Below are 23,434 nucleotides of genomic sequence, written 5' to 3' on the forward strand. Positions count from 1 at the left end.
CTTCCATATGCAACCAAAATTTAGGTGCAGAAGAAGAAAGGTTTGACCAGTACCCTGCCAAGAGAATGGTCATGGGGCTCCCCGAAAGCAGGAGTGCGTCAGCAACAGGACAGCAGCACAGAGTAACCTTTCCACACCACCTCAAGAGTGAAAATGCTGCAGCGGGGATTCCCAGCTGGGATCTCTGGGCATGGGTTCCTTCCCATGCACCAAAGCAACACAAGGTCTGGCTTTCAGCATCTGTTACACAACCACCTCACCACCATAAAGGTTAAGAGAAATGCACTAGAGCAGATTACAAAGCAACTAAATGAGGTTGTGATGCTTTAATAATCTTGCAGCACTTCTGGTGAAAGAGGGTGTGTTAAATCCCAACAGTCAGATCTAATTCCATTCCAGGAAACTACCTTCTGCTGCTCGTCTTATTTAAATCCCATTAGAAGGACTTTCATTTCCTCCTAACCAGCATTCATTAATGTAAAACAGCAACTGGGTAAATACAGAAAGTACTATTCCACTATTTCTCTAACTCTTCACATGTACAAATTCCCCACTGCCTTCTCACTTAACGGTGGGGTCAGACTAGTGCAGCTTCTGCTACCACTGCTGTGAGAGAAATAGGTGGAAGTGGTGAACTTTCTTTGTAGACACTTGAGCAGCCGTTGAATACATTGCTTTGTAGCCAAAACTTAACAGATGGCTTCTGGGTTTTTTAATTGATCAGTGATGAAAACTCCCCATAGGAGTTGTTACCAAAACATATTTACCAGAAGAAAGTGACCATGGTTCAATTTTGAGAGGCTGACTTTCAGACGCAGGCAGATCAGCTCTCAAAAGTCCCTCTAGAGTTTCCTAAAAGACATTCACCCTCCCAGGAGGATCAGAGGAGGAACACCACCCACCAAACCATGCAAAGCCACACATTCTCTCAACAGCTTTGGAAACCTCTTCCTTCCCCTGCCATGACAAGAAGCACCAAAGATACATGCATGGAGTTACCCTGATCTCCCTCCATGATATACATTTGTTTTTTACAACGAACATTTGTTCACAACAAACGTTTCTTTATAACAAACAAGATTTCAGAACTGATGATTTTTCACAATGTGGCTACACTGTATTCATCTGTGGTCAACTATAACAGAAGTTAAAAAGCTCCCCTCATAGCAAGTCAGACATCTTTCCTAATTGTTATTTTTTGACATGGTGCCAAGAGTGCCCAGTGCCATGAGTATCATTGCATATGGGATTAAAACAAACTGAGCAAGTAAAAAATTTGTCCTTGACATCAAGAGGGCCCAAAATATCTACAGCACATGCCCTGGCCTCTTGTTTATTCCAGGGCTTTAGGTCTGTGGGATACAGGCAGATCTGGCAAGACAGAGAGAAAAAAGTAATAGTAAAGACAGTTTATGGGAGGGATAATAGGAATGCAATCCAAGCAGACACTTCAGGTACAAGACTAAAGGGAAGGGAAACGTGCTTTGATTGCAACAGCTAATGCACAAGAGGGCTGCGCAGGTACATCTGTACACCGAAACACCCAGAAGTATCAGCATGGCAATCATGGGACAATATTTTCAGTAATCCTGCTGGAAGCATGCTCTCTCCAAGAAAGATGTTTCTTGATTTTGCAGACTGGGAAAACTTTTTTAATCCACTGAGTGAGTCTGTGACAGAAGTAGAAAGAACAGGTAGAACCAGGCTTGGGTTCTGTCTGCTGAGCCACATGAAACACAGGGTGAGCTCTGATTTCTGAGCTTTTGGCAAAGCAGCGAGCATCAGGATAAACCTCTTAACATCTAATATCACCGTAAACAAACACGGCTTGACCTCTTTATCCAAATGCCTGACACAATGTCCTAGAACAGTGCACTCAGAATCCAGGTTTCAAAACCCAACAGAATCCCAAATAAATCAAAGCAAGTTAGAAGCAAGCATTGGGTCAATTAGGCCCTAGACTTATAATGAAGGGAAAAAAAGAGACTTGCAACAACAACCACCACCAAAAAAATTTAAAAAAATAATTAAAAAAAAATCACACACCAAAAACAACACACCACACATTAGTCAGGCTGCATGTGCAATTTTCAGACTCCTGACAGAAATCCATGGCATTAAATTTGGTTTGGTTGTTTTGTTTTTACAAGAGAATTGCACCTTTTCTACACTGTATTTCCCAGGAGATCTGTATCCATAAAGTAGAGACAATACTTCTGGTTTGCCAGCTCCGAGGAAATGTGACCACTTCTCAGGAGATCTAATTTGCCACCACAGTCGAACAAAATTACTTAAGATTAAAATAATTTAAAATACTTTTCCTGCGTGGCATTTCTGAATTATTTACTATGTTTTTGAGTGCTACATTACATTCCTGTCAGACTGCTTTGTACTTCAAATGAAGTTCTCCTTTGTGCCAGATATTATGGGGAGAGGAACAAATCAAAATAAAACTGGATAAGATGCTACACATATCTATCCCGTTAAGTAAGTATGCCCAGGAGGTCAGAAACAGACACATCTTAAAGCTTGGGAAACAAGAATGTCAAACATAATGAGAAAGTGAAAAATGGTTTTGTAGTAACTCATGTAAGGAGAGGAAAGTGGCAAGACTCTTGGCTGGTTTGAAACGCTTCCCTGCAAAACCAATTAATCTTCCCTTGAGAAAACATGGGAATTGTTTCCTGGGTAGAATTGCAATGGTTGCACCACAAGAACAAGCACCCTGATAAAAATATTCTTTTAAAGTCTCAGCTGCAGGGATGGTCATCAGAGCAGATCTTACATCTCTCTTGCCTTTTCTTTTAAAAGGATGCTAAATAATTGAATATCTCAGTGCAGGCTCTTCTGACCAGCCCCAAGCCCAAGAGAATAAAGATTATTAGTTTGCAAAACCAACCATGAAAAAAAAAAAAAAAAAAAGGAAAAAATAAAAAAGCGAAGGTTAAATCTAGCTTGCTAATATTCTTTTCTTACAAGTTTTCAATCAAATCTCCTTTAGCATTTCAGGGGAACAAGAGCAGCAAGAGGGATGGAATGAACAGCCTGCCACAGAATTTTTTAGGCAGAGCTGTACTGAGGGTAGGACAAGAAGGGTGACCACCATTTAGTGTCCCCCAGGGATAGTGAGGGGCATAGGGTAAACTGTGCCATCCTAGACAACAGCACAGATCTGCAGTGATTGCTGAAAAAAAAAACAAAACCAGCATGAAAAAGATGAGCCCAGGGCAGGACACAAGTGCCAAACTATATCACTTTTACTCTCTCTTCTAGAGCCTGAGCCATTGAACCAAGCCAGGCTGCCAGCATCCCTTTCAACAGAGCATCATCCTACACACAGAAAAAGCAATGTTTGGAGCCAAATACGGTTAGGAAAAAAAACCCCTAATAATAAGTAGCACTGCCTCTACAACCTGGGACCACTTAACTGCTCACCTAGGCAGGCTCCAATGCCCCACAGCAGCCACCTGGTTCCTCCTGCCATGACACCCCCCGTCACTTGACCTTGAGGGTATGAGGCTACGCCTGGAAGTGGGATGAGAGGATCCCCATCTTGCAGCAGACATCAAATTGAATAATTGCCTCAGCTGTTCTGTTTCACAGCTGATCGTGTTTGTACGTCACTGCCCCAAGCAAAATCTAGTTGCTCTTTAAAAAGAAAATCAACGTGTAATCAGCCTGGACCCAAGGCTTCCCCACTGTACCAGTGTTCCCATGGAGCAGCACTGGGGTGTCACACAGGAACAACATTTTGCACAGCAGCATCAGTGCAGGCACTGCCGGCTGAAACAGAACGCACCCCGGGCACTCTCTTCCCCCTTGAGGTCGCTGCAGTGGGTATTTTCTCAATACTGTCTCAAATGACAATAAAGTCTCCTGAATTCAGGACATGACCGACTGTGCACATGAAAGAATGGTTCTCAGCAGCTACACTGTCCAGCTATTTCTAGCATGTAATTATTCCCCTTCAATCATTCACACATCCCTCAGACAACACATTTCTTTCACTGTCTCCTGTTTTCAATGCCACACGCGGCTGCCTGGATAAGTCTCTTGTTTCAAGAAGCCACTTCAAGCCTTTTCCTCTGTGTCTGTGGTTTCCTCTTGAGGGTCTTGCATGGTGCTTTACTTTTTTTAATACCAAGGGCCTTTCATTTCCAATCCCGTAGCACACTTTTACTCACACCTCTCTACGCTCCCATCAACCCAGCCCAAGGATACTGTGGCAGTGCCTTTACCCTCTTATCCTTACAGCCTTGCACTGGTCAATTCTGAAACATGTTTACATCCCCTGCATTGGAAAATGTATTTCATTTCTATAGCAAACTTTATTTTACAGGTTGCAGGAAGCTGTGCATCTTGCCCATAAACTGGAAATAGAAATCTCCAGATTCACAACAGGGGACTCAGCTTCAAGATGTGAACTCTGAATTGCAACAGTACACAAAACGTGTTATTTCAAGCAAAGGGGTGTTCCAGTTCACCTAAATTAAAACAACACAAAACGTGTTTTATTTCAAGCAAAGGGATGTTCCAGTTCACCTAAATTAAAACAGCACAAAATTGCCCAAAGCCTCTCAGATGATGCTCTGTTAAATAATGCACACTGCAATTCAAGGAGTTTCATACAGATTTAGAAGTCTACAGATGGGAACAATTTTCTCCCTTGTCCTGAAGAAGGGCCTTTCCTTGACAGCGGAGCACAATGCTGAACAAGCATCTCCCGATTTACAGCCCCTGTTCTCGCAGGGATGCAGCTGCCAGGAAGCCACCCATGGTGAGCAAATAACCTGCCTGACTCGTCTGAGAGGCCGGTACCTGAGCTTGTCCTCCAGCGCACCACAGCTTTCTCCTTGCAGTTTCTCTGTTGGATCTCCAAGAGGCCGCTCGAGGACCGAGCAGTACCCAACCTTTAACCTTCCGTCTACAGAGCCTGAAGGGCCACCACTACCATGTCTTTGGTCCAGTTTGTCACACTGCTCATCCTCACATGTATACAGGCAATTGGAACCCGCTACAAGCTTACCTACTACATCAGTTGGTTTAGTTTATACAAATAATTTTCAACTCATTCTTACTGTTACAGCTAAGTATGTTTCAGAGCATGGATTTTCAAAAGCTGTATTTCCTCAGGCTTTCAAATGTTTCAAGCACTTTAACAATAACAGAATCACACAGAATCACAGAATGTTAGGGATTGGAAGGGACCTCAAAAGGTCATCTAGTCCAATCCCCCTGCCAGAGCAGGAACACCTAGGTGAGGTTACACAGGAAGGCGTCCAGGCGGGTTTTGAATGTCTCCAGAGAAGGAGAATCCACAACCCCCCTGGGCAGCCTGTTCCGGTGTTCCGTCACCCTCACTGAGAAGAAGTTTCTTCTCAAATTTAAGTGGAACCTCTTGTGTTCCAGCTTGAACTCATTACCCCTTGTCTTACTGTTGGTTGTCACCGAGAAGAGCCTGGCTCCATCCTCGTCACACCCACCCTTTATATATTTATAAACATTAATGAGGTCACCCCTCAGCCTCCTCTCCTCCAAGCTAAAGAGACCCAGCTCTCTCAGCCTTTCCTCATAAGGGAGATGCAGATGCTCCACTCCCTTAATCATCTTTGTGGCCCTGCGCTGGACTCTCTCCAGCAGTTCCCTGTCCTTCTTGAACAAACGAAGATTCACTGATTAATGACAGGAAAGATACAAGGGCTTCTCTAAACCTGGAATTAGAGACATTAACCTGTAAGAGACCATGTTTATACCTACAGTTCTCCTGCTCTGGAGCTGTGCTTGGCCTTAAAGCAATGACAAAAGAGTAGTAAAAAAAAAAAACCCACACACAACAGGGTAAGGATGACCAACTGTATATGAAGGGGATTAAACCTAGACTGACAGAATTAAAAAAAAAAAAAAACAAACACACAACACCACACCAAAAAACCCCGCCACAAAGCTCTAGACATTATTGTCAGATGGATGCTGGTCAGCCGCCAGCACTTTCGTGTGGCTGCAGAGCATTTCAATTGTTGTTACACCCACAAAACTTGACGGGATGCTCTGCAGGAGGCAATCCTATCTGGCAGCAACCCGAGGTCTGTCCCTGGCACTCTCTCTGAAGGTTTTGCTCTCAGCTACCCGTCTGCAGCACAGGATCAATACCTCAGCAGTGCCGCCTCCTGCTCCCGTGGACCTGCTGCTCCTGCGCCAAGGTACACAGCACCAGCGTGCACACTTTTTGCAACCACGTCTCCCTGTCTCTGTTTCTACAGGCTGTGAGTGAGCTTGTCCACAAACGCTGCTCTCCAGAATCCTGCTTTTCACTGGGGTTATGCCACCCTGTTTCTACCCTTTGAAGTGACAGTGGTTTTAGTTTGATGGGGCTGAAGGAGACTGCTCTTCAGAAGGTGCTTTGTTTTGGAAAAACAAAGGTATTGATATTTAACAAAAAAAGCAAAGCAAAAATCTCAGTATCATGAAAAATTTATCAAAAAAAGAGCCAATCACTATGAACTGCTTCATCACCCAAGCGAAAGGGAATGGACAGGAGCCAACACCACTCCTGCCTGAAGGACACAGAAGCATCTACCAGCTGGTTACAGGCAAGAGACAGGATCTCCCTCCACTTCGCCCAATGAATCTACACCTGACAATGCAGAACAGTTCACATTGGTAACACCTCACCCACTACAATTCCTAGTTTTGCACTGTTCACACACAAGAGCACAGTCATTCCAGCAGGAATGATCCACCACCGCATGTAGAAAGCAGCAAAAGAAACTGGTGGAAGAAAGTAGCAAGAAATTTGAAAGGCACCTAGGGCACGGTGGATGGTCTGTTCCCTACCAGCGTTAGTGGCAACACAGCCTAGACTCACACTGCTGTCCTCGAACATCTCAGCAAATCAGAAAGATGAATTTTTTTTGCCAAACAGATTGGGCTTCATACTGAGGACAGTGGAGGTGCCTATTTTCTGCAGTGGCTTCCTCAGAAAGTCTCTCCCTGCTCCCCCGCTAGAATATTGGAAGTGATATTAGCAATACTGCCTCAATTAAAAACATCACATTGCTTTTGTTTACAAACATATAACAAAATTAAATCAATTTGGTGGTACCATTCCATGCCAGGTATTTTCTCCAGATTTTTGAGAGGGCAATTTTTAAATTAAACTATTTTAAATAACAAAGCCGGTGTTGGGAGAAGGAGGAAGTTTTGTCCATGTCAAGGTCTGAAGACTTCCAAAGGTCTAACTCCTCATATGTCAAAGCAGCAAGCCCGACATCTGGCCATGGGGCTTGGATTCAAGGATGTTCCTCCTCCCAGCTTCCACACTGCAGCATGCCCAGGCTATGGTGGTATTTATGAACTCTTTGTGGGAAGGAGATATCAGTGTCATGTGTGCCCCACAAAGCTGCCAGAAATCTGTGACAGATTTGTCATCACAAATAGAGTCTTGAGTGGTGCTGTTTCATTCTGCAGAAAAGCAGATCTTCTCTACACAGGCAGGGTGTCAAGTGGGCATCCAACCACTGGCAGTAGAGACACAGTATCTCTACTGCTCTCAGTAATTTTCCTGCTGGGTCCACTAATTATAAAGCGAGAACGACAATCGTTATTTTATATTCTAATTACCTGCATGATAAAGGCCACCACATTTCACTAAATTCCCATTTGGCCTCAGCTCTACAAAATTAAATCATTCTTAAACATTTGCCAGAGGTCAAAAATTCAAAGCAGATTTGGTAAATCAGGTCAGTGAGTCTTTAAAGAGCACACCTTATTTTGGCTAAAATTCATCTAACTACAACCTAAGGATGCCAAATAGGGTGTTTATGCTTTAAGTGGACATAATTTTTTACTTTTCCTCATTATTCATGGCACAGTCCCAAAGCAAATTTACAGCAAGCTTTTAAAAATAGCGTTAATCATCTTAGGGGCTGTATCAAGACCCTAATTAAGATGGTATATGAATGTTTGCTGCTTGCACGTGAGATGACAGGTTTAAGCTACGCAGTCACAAGGCTCCTTAAGGAATTTATTTTCTTAACACCACATTCGGAAAGATGGTCATCATTCTCACTTCCACCCACAGTGCAAAGACATCAAGCCAAAAGTCTTGGTGTGACCTGGTAAGTCATGTTTAGGACCCAGCTTCTCGTAATTCACAACATAACTCCCCCAGGCTCTGGTTGCAGCACCTGACAGTGCTTTCCCAGGTGACAAGCCCAGGAAAGTAGGAATCTTCTCACAAGCGTGCAAAAGCTTTTCTAGCTTCACGCAGGACCCCCTCAGCAGAAACAAGAGGGAGATCCAGTTTCCAATGAACGATGCAGCTGCTTCAGCACCAAGGCTGACCCTTCATTCAAAATTCCTGCTCCCCATCCACTGCTCAGCTAGCAACTTTGGTAACAAAACAGGACAGATTTATCCAACAATCTCCTATTTTTCCCACAGCCCAGGTTCACCTGTGGGGTAAATCCCCATTGCACGCTGCAGCCACAGGGTTCACATCCAGCCCTGGAACAGGCTCTTCCAGAGTCCTCTCGTCAGGAACACCGAGTGCTGGCACTTACAGCTCCTCTTGTTGGAGCTGTAAGAGTCCAGCCTGCCGCCCCTTAGGCCTGCAATTTTCTGGGAGCCGTGAGCTCAAAAGAAGAGTTCACAGAAGGACGTCCAATCGAGGAAGAGGAGGTCACAATTCTGTCCCCAGTTTTGTATCTTAAGTCTGGAACACAACTTTTGCTTGAATGGGTTAGCCTTGAGAAACCGTGACAAATACACCACAGTTGAATGGGATGTTACCAACGGCCTCTCCTGCTCACGGCAAGGCAGAAAAAGAAGTTTCCAGTGAGAGTTAAACTTTGATTCAACTTTCAACTTAAATACTCCTCCCTTCAGAGGTTAGCATACATCGCTGTTTTGTTTTTTTTTTTTTCTTCATAAACAGCACGAAGGCTTCTCGCTGGAAACAACTGCCATTTAACACGTATCCTAGAAAGCTGTGAACGAGTCCTGATTTAACTGAACTGATAACTCATAATTACTGAAAGCAATTGAATGATCTCAGTGACCAAAGCTTTCCTGGCAGAGCTCCCTCTCTGGATTTATCATTAACATCTACATCCTAACGCTGCTAAATAATTCAGCACAGCATTTAGTCTCATGTCCTTGCCTCTCTACCCAGAAACCGCCCTCACTATTTACTGTATGTTCCAGCAATAGGGAGAAAAAAACCTGCCTGGATTGTGGTTCCTCTTCGTGCTGTGTAACCGAGGGTGGACCTTCGCTCTCAACACAGAAGCACAGGTTTTATTAATTTTATTTTGTTGGAAAAGCGTGTTTATTAGATCCCTAAATACAGAGTGTTACTTATCCACATGGAGTCATGACCATGTGGGCTCAGATTCGCATGCAAATTCCCCTTTTAATAATCCTAATGCAGGGAGTGCTCCAATCAGAGCACTATCAGCCCTGGCTCCCGGATACCTGATGCCAGCTTTGCTGGCAATGTAGGCCACCGAAGCAAATCCAGAGAGATTGAGTTGGAAGTGGAGAGAGAGGCTCTGAAATCTATTTGCTTGGCTTCCTGACAAGGGAAGGGGGGGTGTCTAATTTCTTTTTTCTTTTTTTTTTTCCCCACTGTAAACGGGATATCATTTAAGGGGGATCATTAGCTGCGAGCAGCCCAGCTGGGGCAAGGCTGGGAGGCGGGGACGCAGTTGCAAGCAGTGAAGCAAGGTGGAGGCACGAAGAGAGAAGACCAGGTTAATGAAAGCATGAGGTGGCTCTTGGGCAGCAGCTGGAGGAAATTTGGACACGCTGACAGGGGAAACTATGACTGGCTAAACAGTGAACCGGGTGGGCCACTTCTGGAAACCGAGCTTCAGGTCTGTACCCCTCTGCTCGTCTCTGTGGCATGTCCTTCAACTTTGCATGTGTGTGTATGTCTGTGTAATGCCTCAATGTGTAGCACACAGTAAATACCTGGTGTTTGAGATATATCAAAGCAGTACCTCTCAATTACAGAGAGTCAGAGCATGTATTTATTGCTGTTAAGTTGTTTTAAACATATTCGTGGTGAAAGAAAAACTTTAGATGGGAAAATCTTGCTGGAGTGGCAGGTAAAGAAGTTTAGTTATTTCTTTTAAGCATAATGCATTCTGCTGTTCCTTGAGTTCCTTTCTTTTAAATGCATGTTTACACTTTGGATCTGGTCCCATGAAGCCTTTCTGCAGATGTTAAGAGTCGGTAGCAGTCAGGAATGAACTCTGGTTCCCTAAGCTGTGCGCTGATTACTTCTCCGAGAGAGGATCACATGCAGGCAAGTAGGGGGAGGGAAGTGGCCCTCGGAGAAGAAAATCCACAGCCTGCCTTTCTGGCTTTGTCTGAGAGACAGCAAAAGGGTTTCTCTGATCAGAAATGACAATTTAAGGTGCATATATATCCCCAGTAAATGTCTGAGTCAAGTAGTATTAGCAAATGAACTGGCTGTGCTACGTAGCTGAGATATCAAGTGTATTGTTGTAAAAGAAAAGGGGGTAGGAGTGGGGGGGGTCAAAACAGGAGAAAAAGTAGTTTTTAAATGCCTCTACAATTTTAACAGTCTACCTCATCAGCAACATTGCCATTACCATTCTAACTCTGGCAATGTCTTCACGCCTCAAGACTGGTTTTGTCTGACAGTGGGAAACAAACAGCACCAGAGTCACATTCTAACAAGTATTTGAAAATTCATTGTAAATATAGGCTCACTTTAAAATTATGTGTCATGGTTATTGTACACAAAACCACATCAAAATGTTTTTCTGTTTGCCAGAGTTATATGGTTTTGCTTTTTACAAGCGATAATGAATCAGCTTTAAGAAGTAGGACGGAGCTTGGAAAAGCACCTATGCATGGACCACAGCTTAACAACTTCGAAGTAGACTTTATTCCAAATTCACTTACATTTCAGTAATATCAGTTTCCTGATACAACTTCAAAAGATATTAGCATAAATATATGGTACGTTAATAAAAATAATTTTAATAAAGTGCTAAGTACCCTAGCAAATCATTAACAACACAATAAATCCTAGCACCAATGAAAAAACCACTTCAATGGGAATTTAAGCAAGCCAAATAAACTTTCATTTTCCCATCCTTACACAAAAGTTTCCTTCAAATTCGTGTTTGGCCTTATTAGGTCATTCCCTTTAAAGCCAGGAATGAGGCTTCTTTTGTCTAGACAAAGAGTTCAATTCTAAACCCATGCCATTACTCATCATGGAAATACTACAGAACTGGGCTGCGCTTTGCATTTCATTCCTTTACCAACAGGCACGAGTAAAAGCTCATCTAAACTGATATGGGTCACGTAATCTGTAAGCTGGCAATTCTACGTGCTCAGCACATTAAAAAAAATGCAGGCAGACAGATTACTAATGAAAGGCTTTACTACTTCTAGCCTGTGATCAGTGTTTCAGAAAACTGACCCTGTGCTTCAGTTCCTACAAAGATGTAAATGAAAGGAAGAGAATAAACATGAGCCTACAATGGCCAAACCATCCTACTAAAAATCAGTTCTGGGAAAACAGAGGACTTTTTAGAAACATAATCCCTTTTACCACCATGTCCCTTTCTGCCTTTCTCTTTATAAAGGATATTTTCCCTGTATTTATGTGTCTGTAACTTATTTCATGCTGGAAGCCAGAGCCTTATTTTTGTCAATTACAAACCCAACAATAGCTGCTTGTGATGATATGGGCAGAGCACTCGGACCTCCAGTGAAGCAGCAGCATCAAAACCAAACCAGTTAAGAAAACACAAGCAAATAATTCCCTCAGTCACTTCATATGCTTGGTTTGGAAATTCCACTTGTTAAACAGTAGATGATCTTATTTTATATATGTTCTTCAGCTGGTTCATTTGCTTACACTTTCATTTCAATTACTCAAGATTCAATCTCATTTCCAGATCATTTTATTTTCCAGTTCTGGCAGTTATTTCTGATACCTACACACACTGGTTCCTGTTCTCATTTTAGAGTTTCAGTTTTAGAAGTTAATTTTAGAACTTCAGAACAAATATTTTTTTTCCTCAGTGACCTTTGTTTAATTTCATTAAAATTATTTCTATTTTTTGTATAATCTGGGTTTTTATGGCTAAAAGATTTTTCCAAGTCCTAATGTCAAGATCTTTGCAACATTCTTCAGTAGCTCCTTAGCCACTCATCCCAGAAACAGGCACAAAACCACAACAGAAAAAGAGACTAATATTGCTCCATTGTCTCTCAACACATTTGAGATATATATATATATGGATATACCTACCATAAGTTAATCAGATTTTTGAACTACATCTGAATGTAAAATGAGTTCATGTAAAATGTTTGGCAGGAGGCAGTAATAAAACAGGTATGTAACTCCCTGTGATTTATGCTTCAGGTTCTGGGCATCTATGGGGCAGTATTAGCTTGTTTAAAACAATTTCAACTCAAATACTGTAAGTTGCCTAAGGATCATTTCACCCAAATAGGACAGCTAAGGCTTAATGTTAGCTGTGTTTAAAAAGCTATGGACACTTTGAAACACAGACTGGGGAAAACTAGTCCTTAATGTCACCTATTAGCATATAGAAAAACATATTACCCAGTCACTAATCCTACCCGCTTCACATGCTACTATTTTGCAGATCATAGTAAGACATACTTACTGTTCTTTCACAACTGCATGGAACACAGCATTCACTTCATTAATAGACACTCAATGCGTTACTCCCCCCACGTTTCTCAGCATACAGCCCAGGGTCTTCTCTGCTGCATCTTCTTCAAATGACAAATTTCTTATGTCTTGTTTTATACACATCGCTGGGCACATGTGGAATGGAATCCCTAACCAGCAGGCAATCCTCTCTCTTCCCCCAGTCTCCTGACTCAGTCACTACATACTCTACACATCCTGCAACACATTACACTGAGCTACTGCAGTCTCCTTCCCTAAGCAATCTATCACAACCCTACAGTAGGCACCTTGTACACAATAATGTAATTAAAAATTATGTGCATTGTGGTTCAAATTAGAGAGTCACAGATTTCCAAAATGCTGACATTTATTTAGCCTTGAGGGCTTGAGTTTTCAACTTTTTTTTTTTTTTTTTAAGTTTTCAGCCCAATAACCATGCTGACACCCAAATGAATCTAGGTTGTCCTTTTATGCCTACTTCACAGACTGTGGCCATCTAAGCTAGCTCATATTACAAATATAATAGTTTCTCTTCTTCCATTTTCTTACCATTAGATGCAAACTGGCCCATCCAACAAGAATATATTTTACATATTTGTGTTGGCAGATATTTCTTTGCAAGGCCTGACTGCTGGGTTTCAGATGAGGCTTTGGAGCAAAGCATTCCCCCAAGACCATTTGTTAATTCCTTCTGTCGAGCTTAACCTTGCCTTCCCCTGTCTCCCAGTTTGGCACTAGCCCTTTTTCTTCTTCTGCAACAAGAATGGGACTGGTGCAGTGCGAGAGAAGCCTCAATATTTGCTCCTCAGACTTCTCAGTCCTATCCAATCCTACTGGCTTCAATTTCAGTTCCCTTTCGGCTTTCCACCCCCACGGCTTCGTGTCTTGTGCACCCTCCTCACAAGGTGAGGTTCTCCATCCCCGCTGGTGCACAATTCTGATCTGTACTGTTCCCCACTCCTCCCTCCCCTGATGAGTCCACAGCTCTTCACTTCGGGAACATCAGCTCTTATTTCGTGCCTCAAATCCACATCCAACCCACCACTCCCTCCTCTGTCTCCTCACCATCCTGTGGATTCTCAGAAGACCAGCCTTTGTATGAGGCCATGTCTCATACCAGGACACGCCTGACATCGCCATGACCTTAACACTCATCTGTGTTTCCACCAGCATATGAAGGATATATCACCCTTGGCCGTTATTTAAAACACAAACTTCCTTTCAGTGAAATTCACACTGGCAATCTCACCTTCTGTCCTCAAAAAAAAAAGACACTAGTGTACAACTTGCAGATCCAAAAAATACCACTTCAACCCAACTTAAAAGCTTGCTCCCTACAAATTAAACCCAAAACTTACATTTGGATCTCAAAAATGTTCTCTTCATTGAATTATTCATTATCATGAATAATGCTGTCTAATAGAAGCTCAGCTTTTCTAAATCTTCATTATAAAAGTATTGGTAACGTAACAGTATTAGTGAGTATCAATATACATAGTGCACAAAAATAATTCCTGGGAAGTGTTTTATGCATGTCATGAGATACAATAATAAAGTGTTAATGAACTTTTTAAAGAAAACACCATTTTAAAAAGATTATTTAATGCTTGCATTAGAATAATAGCTGAACAGTTTCTTCCAACTCTGCTGTTTCCTGTAGCTCGTTTAATGGTCAGGGAAGACAACAGCTTGTACTGCCAGAAACTCTTTAATAAGAAATGACCAGTAAATACAAGATAGTTCTTTAGCATGCATTTTTGTGGAAAAAGACAGCTGGAGAAGAAAAAAAAAAAAAGCTTAATGACAAATCCACAATAGTTTCAATGTATTTTAAAATTACTTTAATGGCTTTGGCCTCAGACATACATTACCTCAAGAAAGAAAAGCAGAAGTCTCCCCTACACTATTTGTCAGAAGTCAAAAACCTATTTACTTTATTTTTCTTAGGCATGGCTGCACACTAAGAATTTCATCATATGACAAAAAAATTGGAGAGGTAAAAAAATGCCTGGTAAATAATCAGTTGACTGTAGGTTACAGTGTGATTTTGCAGTTAAAAGAATGACCATGATTCTTGGAAAAATAGGCAGAGAAAGTTTTCATAGACTAGGAAGGGGGCACTGGAGCTACTGGCCCTTTTCACAAAGCGTTTACTGCAAACAAGCCGTTTGCATCCCTGCTTCCAGATGCTTTGAGGAAAGAACCACTCAAGTTCTCTGAGCTCTAAAAGCTGTCTTCATTCAAATTAAAGGAAATTTGATCCATTGATCTGTTTAGTCTCACCATAAAAATGTGAAAAAGCCATCTGATTACAGTATTCAAGTACTTACAAAGGGAATGATTTGATAATAAGCAGCATTTTAGGGTTTGGGGTTTTTCCTGCCTCTGTAGACTAGACTCTGAATGACGGCCAGTTACTAAAAATGACAGCTAGATAGAGTCAGACTGGAAATAAGATACATTACATTTTAAAAGTGAAGCTAACACAACAGAAGAGCATTAATGTTATTTTTAAAAAACTAGCTTATAACTCTTGTTAATACTACAGCATAATTCAAAAGCTGTAGGACTGAGGCTTTTTGTATTGTATTGTGCAGGAGGCTAAGCTGAATGGTCACAGCTGCTTTTACTCTTATACCAGAAGTTATTTTTCCAGGGAAAATGATTCTATGATTCTTGGATAGCTGGCAGAATAATCTCAAGAAAGAACCCAGTCCAGTCTGTCCTGACATACCATGTTTTATTCAGGGCTGGCCTGTAAGGTTAGAACAGCCCACAGAAGAAGTACTGTAGGCAGTGGGTCCTAATGAAAGGGATAGTTGTTGTAATTTTTTTTCTTTAAAGTAGAGTTTTCCAAATAGAAAGATACAACACTAGATGGTGGATCAACAGCCCTATTCCTCTGCAATTCAGTGTTCTCCCAGGTTTTAAAAGCTTAATGAATCTCTCACAGAGAGGACTGGTCCCAGCATAATCCAAGAGTAACAAAATCTCATACAAAAATACATACAGTTCTACGTTGTTGGGTTTTTTGACCCATGGAGACAGGGTTTTCTAGAAACCCACCATTCTTCAACAACTAGAGATGACAGAAGTGGGGGAGTTGCGAAGTATTTTGTTTTAATGGACAACCAAATAGCATTTGACAAATCACAACCTTGCAAAATATATTGTTTAAGTGCCACTAATGCAGACAGAATGTAATTTGAAAAAAAGCAACGGCCAGGTGATAGCAGGGGGAGGTGGAGAGTGTGTATTTGATCTCCGATTAAGAGGTCTCCAGGAATCCAATGCTCTACCTGTTTGCTTTAATTACAGAGCAGACAACAGACAACTTCAACCAAAGACGACATAGAACCATTTCTGTGCATCATATTGCCTGCCACCATGATGCTCTTCCTGGCATTCCTGCTGCTCTTCCTGTACCGCCGCTGCCAGCGCCCCGCTCCGCAGGGGCAGATCTTCAGCATCGACCTCCCCGAGGCCCTGCCCGAGCACGACGTGTCCAATTTCCTTTCCGTGCTGCCCTGGAACAGCGAGCAGAGGTTCCACTACTCCACCCTGCTCCCTGACGCCACGTTCCTCACCGTGTGCTTGCCTCCCTCCTACGAGGAGGCCACCATGAAGACTTCCCTGGAGGAGGCTCACATTGAGCTCTCTCCAGACCCAGTGCCTCCTTACGAAGAGAGCGCACTGCAGCCCAGCAGCACCAGATCAGCTTCCTAGGGAAGCACCTCAGCTGAAGCACGCAGCCCCTCAAGGCGCAATCGCGGAACTGCTCTGGCCTTGGAAGCGAGCAGAAGGACCCTAGATGAGGCGCCAAACCAATGAGTTAAGGAGGGAAGAAAGGTGGAGTGACAGGGAATGAGTGTCTTCACCTCATCCTAGGATTCTCCACCTTCCATTTGTGGTGAGCATACACACGCAGCCTAGCACCAAATCGATCCCAGGCTGGTAACGCGGAAATTCCAGTTAACAAAGCATGTCATGCTAGGATTAAACATAAGGACAGGTGGGAATCTGTCCCTCTGCAATCCCTCAGCTACAAGGAAACATGAATTATGCTATAGATTCTCCAGTCATGAAAAGGGCTTTTAGCACATACCAATCCCAGTTTGGCTTTTTCTTTTTTATGTGTTTATTTTTAATAGAGTTTCTGACAAGCTGATTTACTCAGCCTGTGTGTGTCAACATCGCATCATTCTGCAGTACTCTGGAATGATCACAACAGCTCTCAGGAAAGCAAATACATGTATAACCTCTACCAAACTTCCAGCAACTGTCCCAAAGGTTCAAATGTGCACTGTGAATAAAGGCTGCCTTTTATCACAGTTGAACAATGAGGACAGCCAGGGAAGACCTGAGCGTTCTGGGTGAGGAAAACTCCAGGAGCACCACACAAGAGCAAACTCACACTGCTGCTGCAAGCTACTTGCCAAAGTCTGCAAGGTCCCCACACTCCAGACTACTGGCTTGACTTCTTTTCCAATTTACAAGTCTACAACAATAAACGCTGTGACCTTTTTGGTGCAGCCTGTAAAAGAATTGGGGGAAAATAAAATCAAATGCACCAAAAAAAAAAAAAATTCTGGTCTGTATTTCAAAATGGCAATATACTCCCTTTCCCTTCATCACTACAGCAAAGTAAATCTAATTCAAGTGCATTCAGGACAGTGGTTCAGCTTCTCAGGAGAGTTTGCACACACTCTTAGACAATGACATTATCTGTAATTCTTTCTTACAGGATAGCATTTTCAATATGTTGACAGATGCTCTTGTTGTGGAATCCTGACAGCCTCGAAAGTTATGACAGCTTCTTCCTTGCAGGTGTCAGTTATTCCAGGACATTACATTTGTCTGTGGCTTCCCAGCATTAACAAGTATAATACTCCATACTATTGCGTGCAGGCTTGATGGAACTCCTAAACCCAAAGGCTGTCCTGAATTGCACATTGTGATTCCAGCAATTCTGATGAGGTGTCAATATCAGCCAATCCTGCTTTGTGAATTTACCACATTTCTTAAAAAAAAAGCAACACAAAAACAAAAAACACACCCACACATGAATAATGGAAGAAGAAAGGCCACTTTTGAGCTGCAGGTAGTTAAATTTCATGTTGTTAAGTTGACAGTGGCACAAATCACATCACCACAGTAACCAAGTAGTCCAGGTCAAAATGGGTGATCCCACTCATACATTTCCCGTAAAATAATAAAGAAAAAATCTGCCTTTTGTAATTCAGAAGTGGGATTGCTTTCTTGAACTACACTTTTGAGATCATTACCTTTTCTAATGTTCCCTTTCGGTCACCAAACTGTAAGAAAAGCAGCAGCAGATGTTTTGGACAAATCTAAATTCAACCATTTTTCTTTCCAGACCATGTCTGGGATGACTTCTTGGTATTTGCTGATGCATTCAAAAGCATTTTACTGTTTCCCTGCATTTTGTTTACCTCCTTAATATCTGGTACATGCAGCTGTTGCCAGCTACAAGCAAAGCTGGAAAATGCAAGAGCCCCAAACAACATTCTACCTAATCAGCAAGGTACAAAGGTTTGAGGTTCAAAGATAAATCACTTCTGCCTCTGATGTCTGTATATTCCACTAACTTCAGCAGAATTGTACAGGTATGCTCGATAATTCAGCTGTTGCCATATTGAATTGAGCATATTTTGCCTTATAAGGTCTGCTGTGCTCTGAAATGAGTTACACTGTTCTTCAGCACGATTTCTTGTTTACCCTTACCAGGGCAGCACCTGAAACACAACCCCTGGGCTCATCACTTTAAGCTGTTCTGCGGTTACCTTAGCTCCAATTGAGGTAAATTCTTGAGTTATATTTGTTGTGACCAAGACCGATACACTTCTAGAACTAGTCAAGAATTGCTATATCTCAAAAAATATGGAGGGTGACATAGTCTCAGACATATGTCTCTGACATAGTATGTATTGGATAACTCTCAAATCCTGCCTTACGCAAGTAGTTTATGTTTGTTTGAATTACCATAGACAATTAAAACCAGATACTTGCCCTAATACGAATGAGCAGGTACACCCCCATGCCTGAAATTATGCTTTTTAATAGACTGCTTTTTATTCCATCTGGAATTAGTATCCCTTACCTCATTCCAACACAGATTCGTTGAGTCTTGCATGTTAATTGTCCCTAGTGGGTTTTAACCTAACCAGCATCTCACTCTTAAATCTCCACTCCAAAAAGAAGGTCCAGTAGAACAAAAAAAGAGGATGTTTCTAATGCAAACATATTGAAATTAATCTCCATTGCCTAGAAGCTACCTCTGATCATATCAGCCTGCGGTGACATACATGCCAGTAACCACAGTGTTATTGGTGTTAGTGCGACTGGTTGTGGACCAGCTATCACGTCCCTGGGGCAAACACTTTCCACATCCAAGAAGAGACCTCTCCATCTGAAAGGAACTTGTGTCTGGCAATACAGCAACCATAAGCATAGGGGGGAAAAAAAAACTTTCATTTTGTCAGCTCCACTAATCTGAAAGGTTAAGGTTTAGAGCACATCATCTAAAAGAAAGATGTAGGAGTTGAGGCTGTACACAAGAAGACTGAGGAGAGACATTAAGTTTTCAAATACAGAAAAGGCAACTGCAAACGAAGTAAAATAAACAACCTTCATGCCCACCACAAACTGGACTGGTGCTAGTGAACTTAAAGTACTGGAAGATTAAGTCAGAAAATAAATTCTTAAAAGTGAAGTACAGTCTGAAAGTACCATAAAGCACTGACAGCGTAATCTGGACACATTGAGAAGTTAGACAAACATCTGTCAGGAGTGATGAAGGATCCTAGTTGGAGCAAGGAATGGATTAGGTGTCTTCTCTGCATCCTTCTCTGTTCCTGTGCCCTAAAGCTATATCAAAGTAAATTTTGTTCATTATTTCCAAGTTTTGTAAGAAATCAGATGTCTGTTTCTTTGACAATTTGATACCACAAAATTTCACATGCATCCAGAGATCACCATAACCCAGGCATTGTACTTTATAACCACAAGGTCCTTATATGCATTTTTCTTTGTTTAAATCCGGTAAAGATTAGGACTTACTAAATATTAGTGTCTGCTAATACACATGTAAAGTCTTACAAGTTGTGAACTCACTGTGATGCGAAGGGTAACTGTATTTCAGTTTTCCATTAAGCATTACAAGATTCATTATGTATATACAACCCCTTGTTTATACTTAGTACAAAGCTATGGAACGATACAGGCCCCCTTTTATTAAAGAGGCTTTCAAAAGCTTAGAGGGCAATATCTGTGCCTGGTCTCTCTGCAAGAGCTGTCAGAGTCTCTTACTGACACGGGTCCATTACTCCGTAGACCAAGATGCACGTACATCTCACACACACGCAAGTTTCTCGTTTGGAAGACACTAAAAGGAAGACACCACAGGTAGTTTATACAAAGTGGTTCTACTAAATAACCACTGGAAGTATGCAGCACATATCTCCCATAATAATGCAAAGGTTTAATATTGATAGAACATCCTGTCTCTGTTCTTTTACTTGAAGGGAAAAGAAAACACAGCTCTTCGCAGCCACAGCAGGAGTTCAGAAACTAAAAATCTTGGAGAAAATTTTTTCACGCTTATACACAGACGAAGCATCTGTCACCTACTCCTTGTGTTGAAAACTAACTGGGGACTCGCTGGTTTGCACTTGCCAAGGCACCGCGCCTGCTCCAGAGCAGATCCCGCGCTGAGAAAGCACCGCCTGCGCCCAAGGGTTAAATACGCGTCAGCCGACGAGCGGCAGGTTTTCTTGGGGGAGCAGCTAGCACCGGGGAAGGGGAGCGCCCCTCACTCCGGCGCGGAGCAGCCCCGGGGGTGCCCGGAACGGACCCGGCGCTGCCGCCCCCACCCGGCAGGAGCGGCCCGGCTCCGCCCCATCGCAGCAAGCAGCCAATGGCGAGCCAGCCCGGCACTGCCCGGAGCGGAGCCGCCGGGAGCTGCCTGCGCATCCCCATCCCCCCAATTAAGCCTCTTAATGCGCTTTCTCAGCCCCCGATAATCTCACCGCCCGTTGTGGCAATTGCCGTGAAGTTTCCTCTCCCCTCATGCGTGCCCCGGGCAGCGAAACAGCTGCCGGCGGCTGGCCGGGGACCGGCGCCGTGGGCAGGTGTGGGAGCAGCCGCCGCACCCGCACAAGGGCTTCCCCCCCCCATCCCTTAAACGTGGTTCGCGACTGAGGCCGTCAGGAGATGTGTGCCTCGGGGTGCTGGAAATGAGAACAACCTGCCAAAGCCACGCAGCAGCTCCAGGGGCGCCCACGGGAGCGCTGGACCAAGCGGCAGCTTCGTCCCAAACCCCCAGTGACAGTTTGGCAGCGCTACATTGAGCCGTTTAGTGTCTGGTACATCCGCGTAGCTGCAAATACTTAGTAACAGATATTCGGCTCTGAGTAGACTAGCGCTTGATAACTTTTGCCTCAGTTTCCCTCACTAGAAGCTCTGCACAGAGGGGACAGGCGGCTTCCAAGCCCCGTCGGCGTTTGCTGCCGTGTCCCCAGCCCTGCCGCCTCCCCCGGGGCTGTCTGCGACCAGCAGGTTCCCTAACGAGGTATCGGCGTGAGGAGGCACAAGGCCCTGCAGGCAGCAAAAGGCGAGAAATGCGAATGTAGGAGGCCCAGGGGTGCGCTCCCCAGCACCGAGGGGAGAGCTTGGACACTCCAACAGTCTCCTAGAACGGGGCACCAAGTGCCTGCCGAATCACGGAGTTTGCTGCACAGCCACACGGGCTGCCCAGCGCTGATTTTCCACAACCTTAACTCAGTAAACACGAAACTGCAGCAGCCCAGAAGCAGATTCCACAGGTCTGACTCTGGACAGAGCACGGAGTTTGTGTTGCAGAGAGTCTGGTGATTAGCAGGGCCAGCACCTGCAGCTGTCCAATTTTAATCCACAGCCTCCATACATCTGACAGTCAGGGGACCCTTAATCTAGCTGTTAGGTAGGCAATTAGCTAATAGGTAGTAGTAGTAATAGTCCTTTCAGCAGTTAGCTTAAAGTCAAGAACTAAAAGAGGCAGCTTTTCTTTAAAGCCACAGCCTGTTCACCAAAGGAAGCATTTAACACATAGCTCCCTCTTAATCCGCTTTCCAATTTCTTCCTCTTGAAGGCCTTCCGTATTGTATACTCTGGTTCCACTGCTTGCACCACTCAGAAAGTTATAACTTAAGATTAAAACCACGTTTTACTGAAGAACAAACATTGGTAGGACCATGCCTATAATATGTAATGCAACCTGAACATTTAACTTGAACCTGCTTGATTACAACCATTTTGAGAGGATTTCCACGGCTGTTTCCCATACTGTACAAGTTCTTTCTCCAGTTTTTATATAGCTCCCTGAGCAACAAATTTTCCCTGACACAGTATTATGAAGGCAAGTATCCTTCTAACAGAAGGAATTACTTCTGTTCTGGTTCACAGTCAATAAAACCACAAAAAATATTGTAATGTAACTAAACACTCTGCACTTACCAAAATACCTGGAACAAACAATGCCTGACCAGCCACAGGAAAATACATTTCAGCTCTGGTCCAGCACTGCAGATGTCTTCAGATACAACTGCCACCCGCATGGAGCTTTTCAAAGCTCATATCAAAACTAACTTCAACTCTTAACAACATTTCACCTGTGGCCTGTTTTTTGCAGAGCAATCAAGGAGTTCCCAGGATTTAAAGGAACCCTTAAGCAATCTTTATGCAGCCAAAATGTAAGTTAAGCTAGTCTGGCTAGTTTCAATTAGATGCTGGTGCTGCTCTTTGCTTCCTTGAGAATTACTCAGCTGCTGCCACCTGGCCCAGCCTTTCCAATCCCACAGGCAGCTGTGGTCTTCTCTCCTGCCCATCTCTGAGTAAATTTAGCTCTTTCCAGTCCTCAGAGAGGATATAACGACTGAGCCAAATAAACATCTTCTAGAGAGAAGAATATTCTTTTTGTCATGTCTGCAAAGTGCTTGGCCCACAGAGACCTGTCCCCATTCCTAACAGGCTTGCTACAAAACAAACAATGTTCAGGGCCAGTAGTGATCCTTCAGACATTCTCCCACAGATCACAGTGCTAGGAGCCTACTGCATAGCTGAGGAGAAAGGGTGTGCTGGGTAGCAAAGTTTCCTCAAGAAATTAGTCTAATGTAATATGATTATGTTGCCTGTCGTCTCAGAGTGCTTCCTTCTCCTCCTACTGGCTTTCCCACCCTGTTATGGCCTCTCTGTGAAATCTATGTGAACTTAGATAATTTCAACAATATAAAGTTTCTTTCAGTTTCATGGAAACTCAAGTTTCAAGGAAAGTGACCATAATACTGACCTCACTAAGGGAAAGACTATAGTGTTAGGTCATCTCTTGTAAGACACTAAGAAAATCCACATAGAAGAAAGACTCCATAAATACAGTGAGCATGTTACTGCAGCGTGCACTGTGTGATGCAGTAGAGAATCCAACGAGATGTGAAGGTACAGAAAAACAGGTGTTCGTACTTTGTTGCCCACAGAACTATGGCAGAACAATGAAGTTATATTACATTTATTTGCGGTATTCCTGCCCTCTGTACAGAATTAAAGGAGCAAATGCAACCTTTGAACAAGCCACCAAGACAGATGCTTTCTCAAATTCCATGCTCTTTAGCTGACCTGCTGGAGTTTCTATGTGCCATTTAGCTGTTTTTACTTATCTGGTTTTCTGAAGGG

At 43.1% G+C, this 23,434-nt stretch overlaps 1 protein-coding gene across 1 annotated transcript; it reads left to right on the plus strand.

The window, feature by feature from the left end:
* Window positions 1-9,764: 9,764 nt before the first annotated feature.
* On the plus strand, window positions 9,765-16,435 carry SMIM28 (small integral membrane protein 28). The gene is made up of 2 exons (XM_065632893.1): window positions 9,765-9,875; window positions 16,028-16,435. The coding sequence occupies exons 1-2, from the start codon at window positions 9,765-9,767 to the stop codon at window positions 16,433-16,435; spliced, it is 519 nt and encodes a 172-aa protein (XP_065488965.1).
* Window positions 16,436-23,434: the final 6,999 nt, after the last annotated feature.

This window comes from Caloenas nicobarica, chromosome 3 (genome assembly GCF_036013445.1).
Source record: "Caloenas nicobarica isolate bCalNic1 chromosome 3, bCalNic1.hap1, whole genome shotgun sequence".
NCBI lineage: Eukaryota > Metazoa > Chordata > Aves > Columbiformes > Columbidae > Caloenas > Caloenas nicobarica.

Coding starts and splice junctions, on each gene's coding strand:
- SMIM28 (XM_065632893.1), top strand. CDS start 9,765: ATGAGGTGGCTCTTGGGCAGCAGCTGGAGGAAATTTGGACACGCTGAC. Junction 9,876..16,027: donor TTCTGGAAACCGAGCTTCAG/GTCTGTACCCCT, acceptor CTTTAATTACAG/AGCAGACAACAGACAACTTC.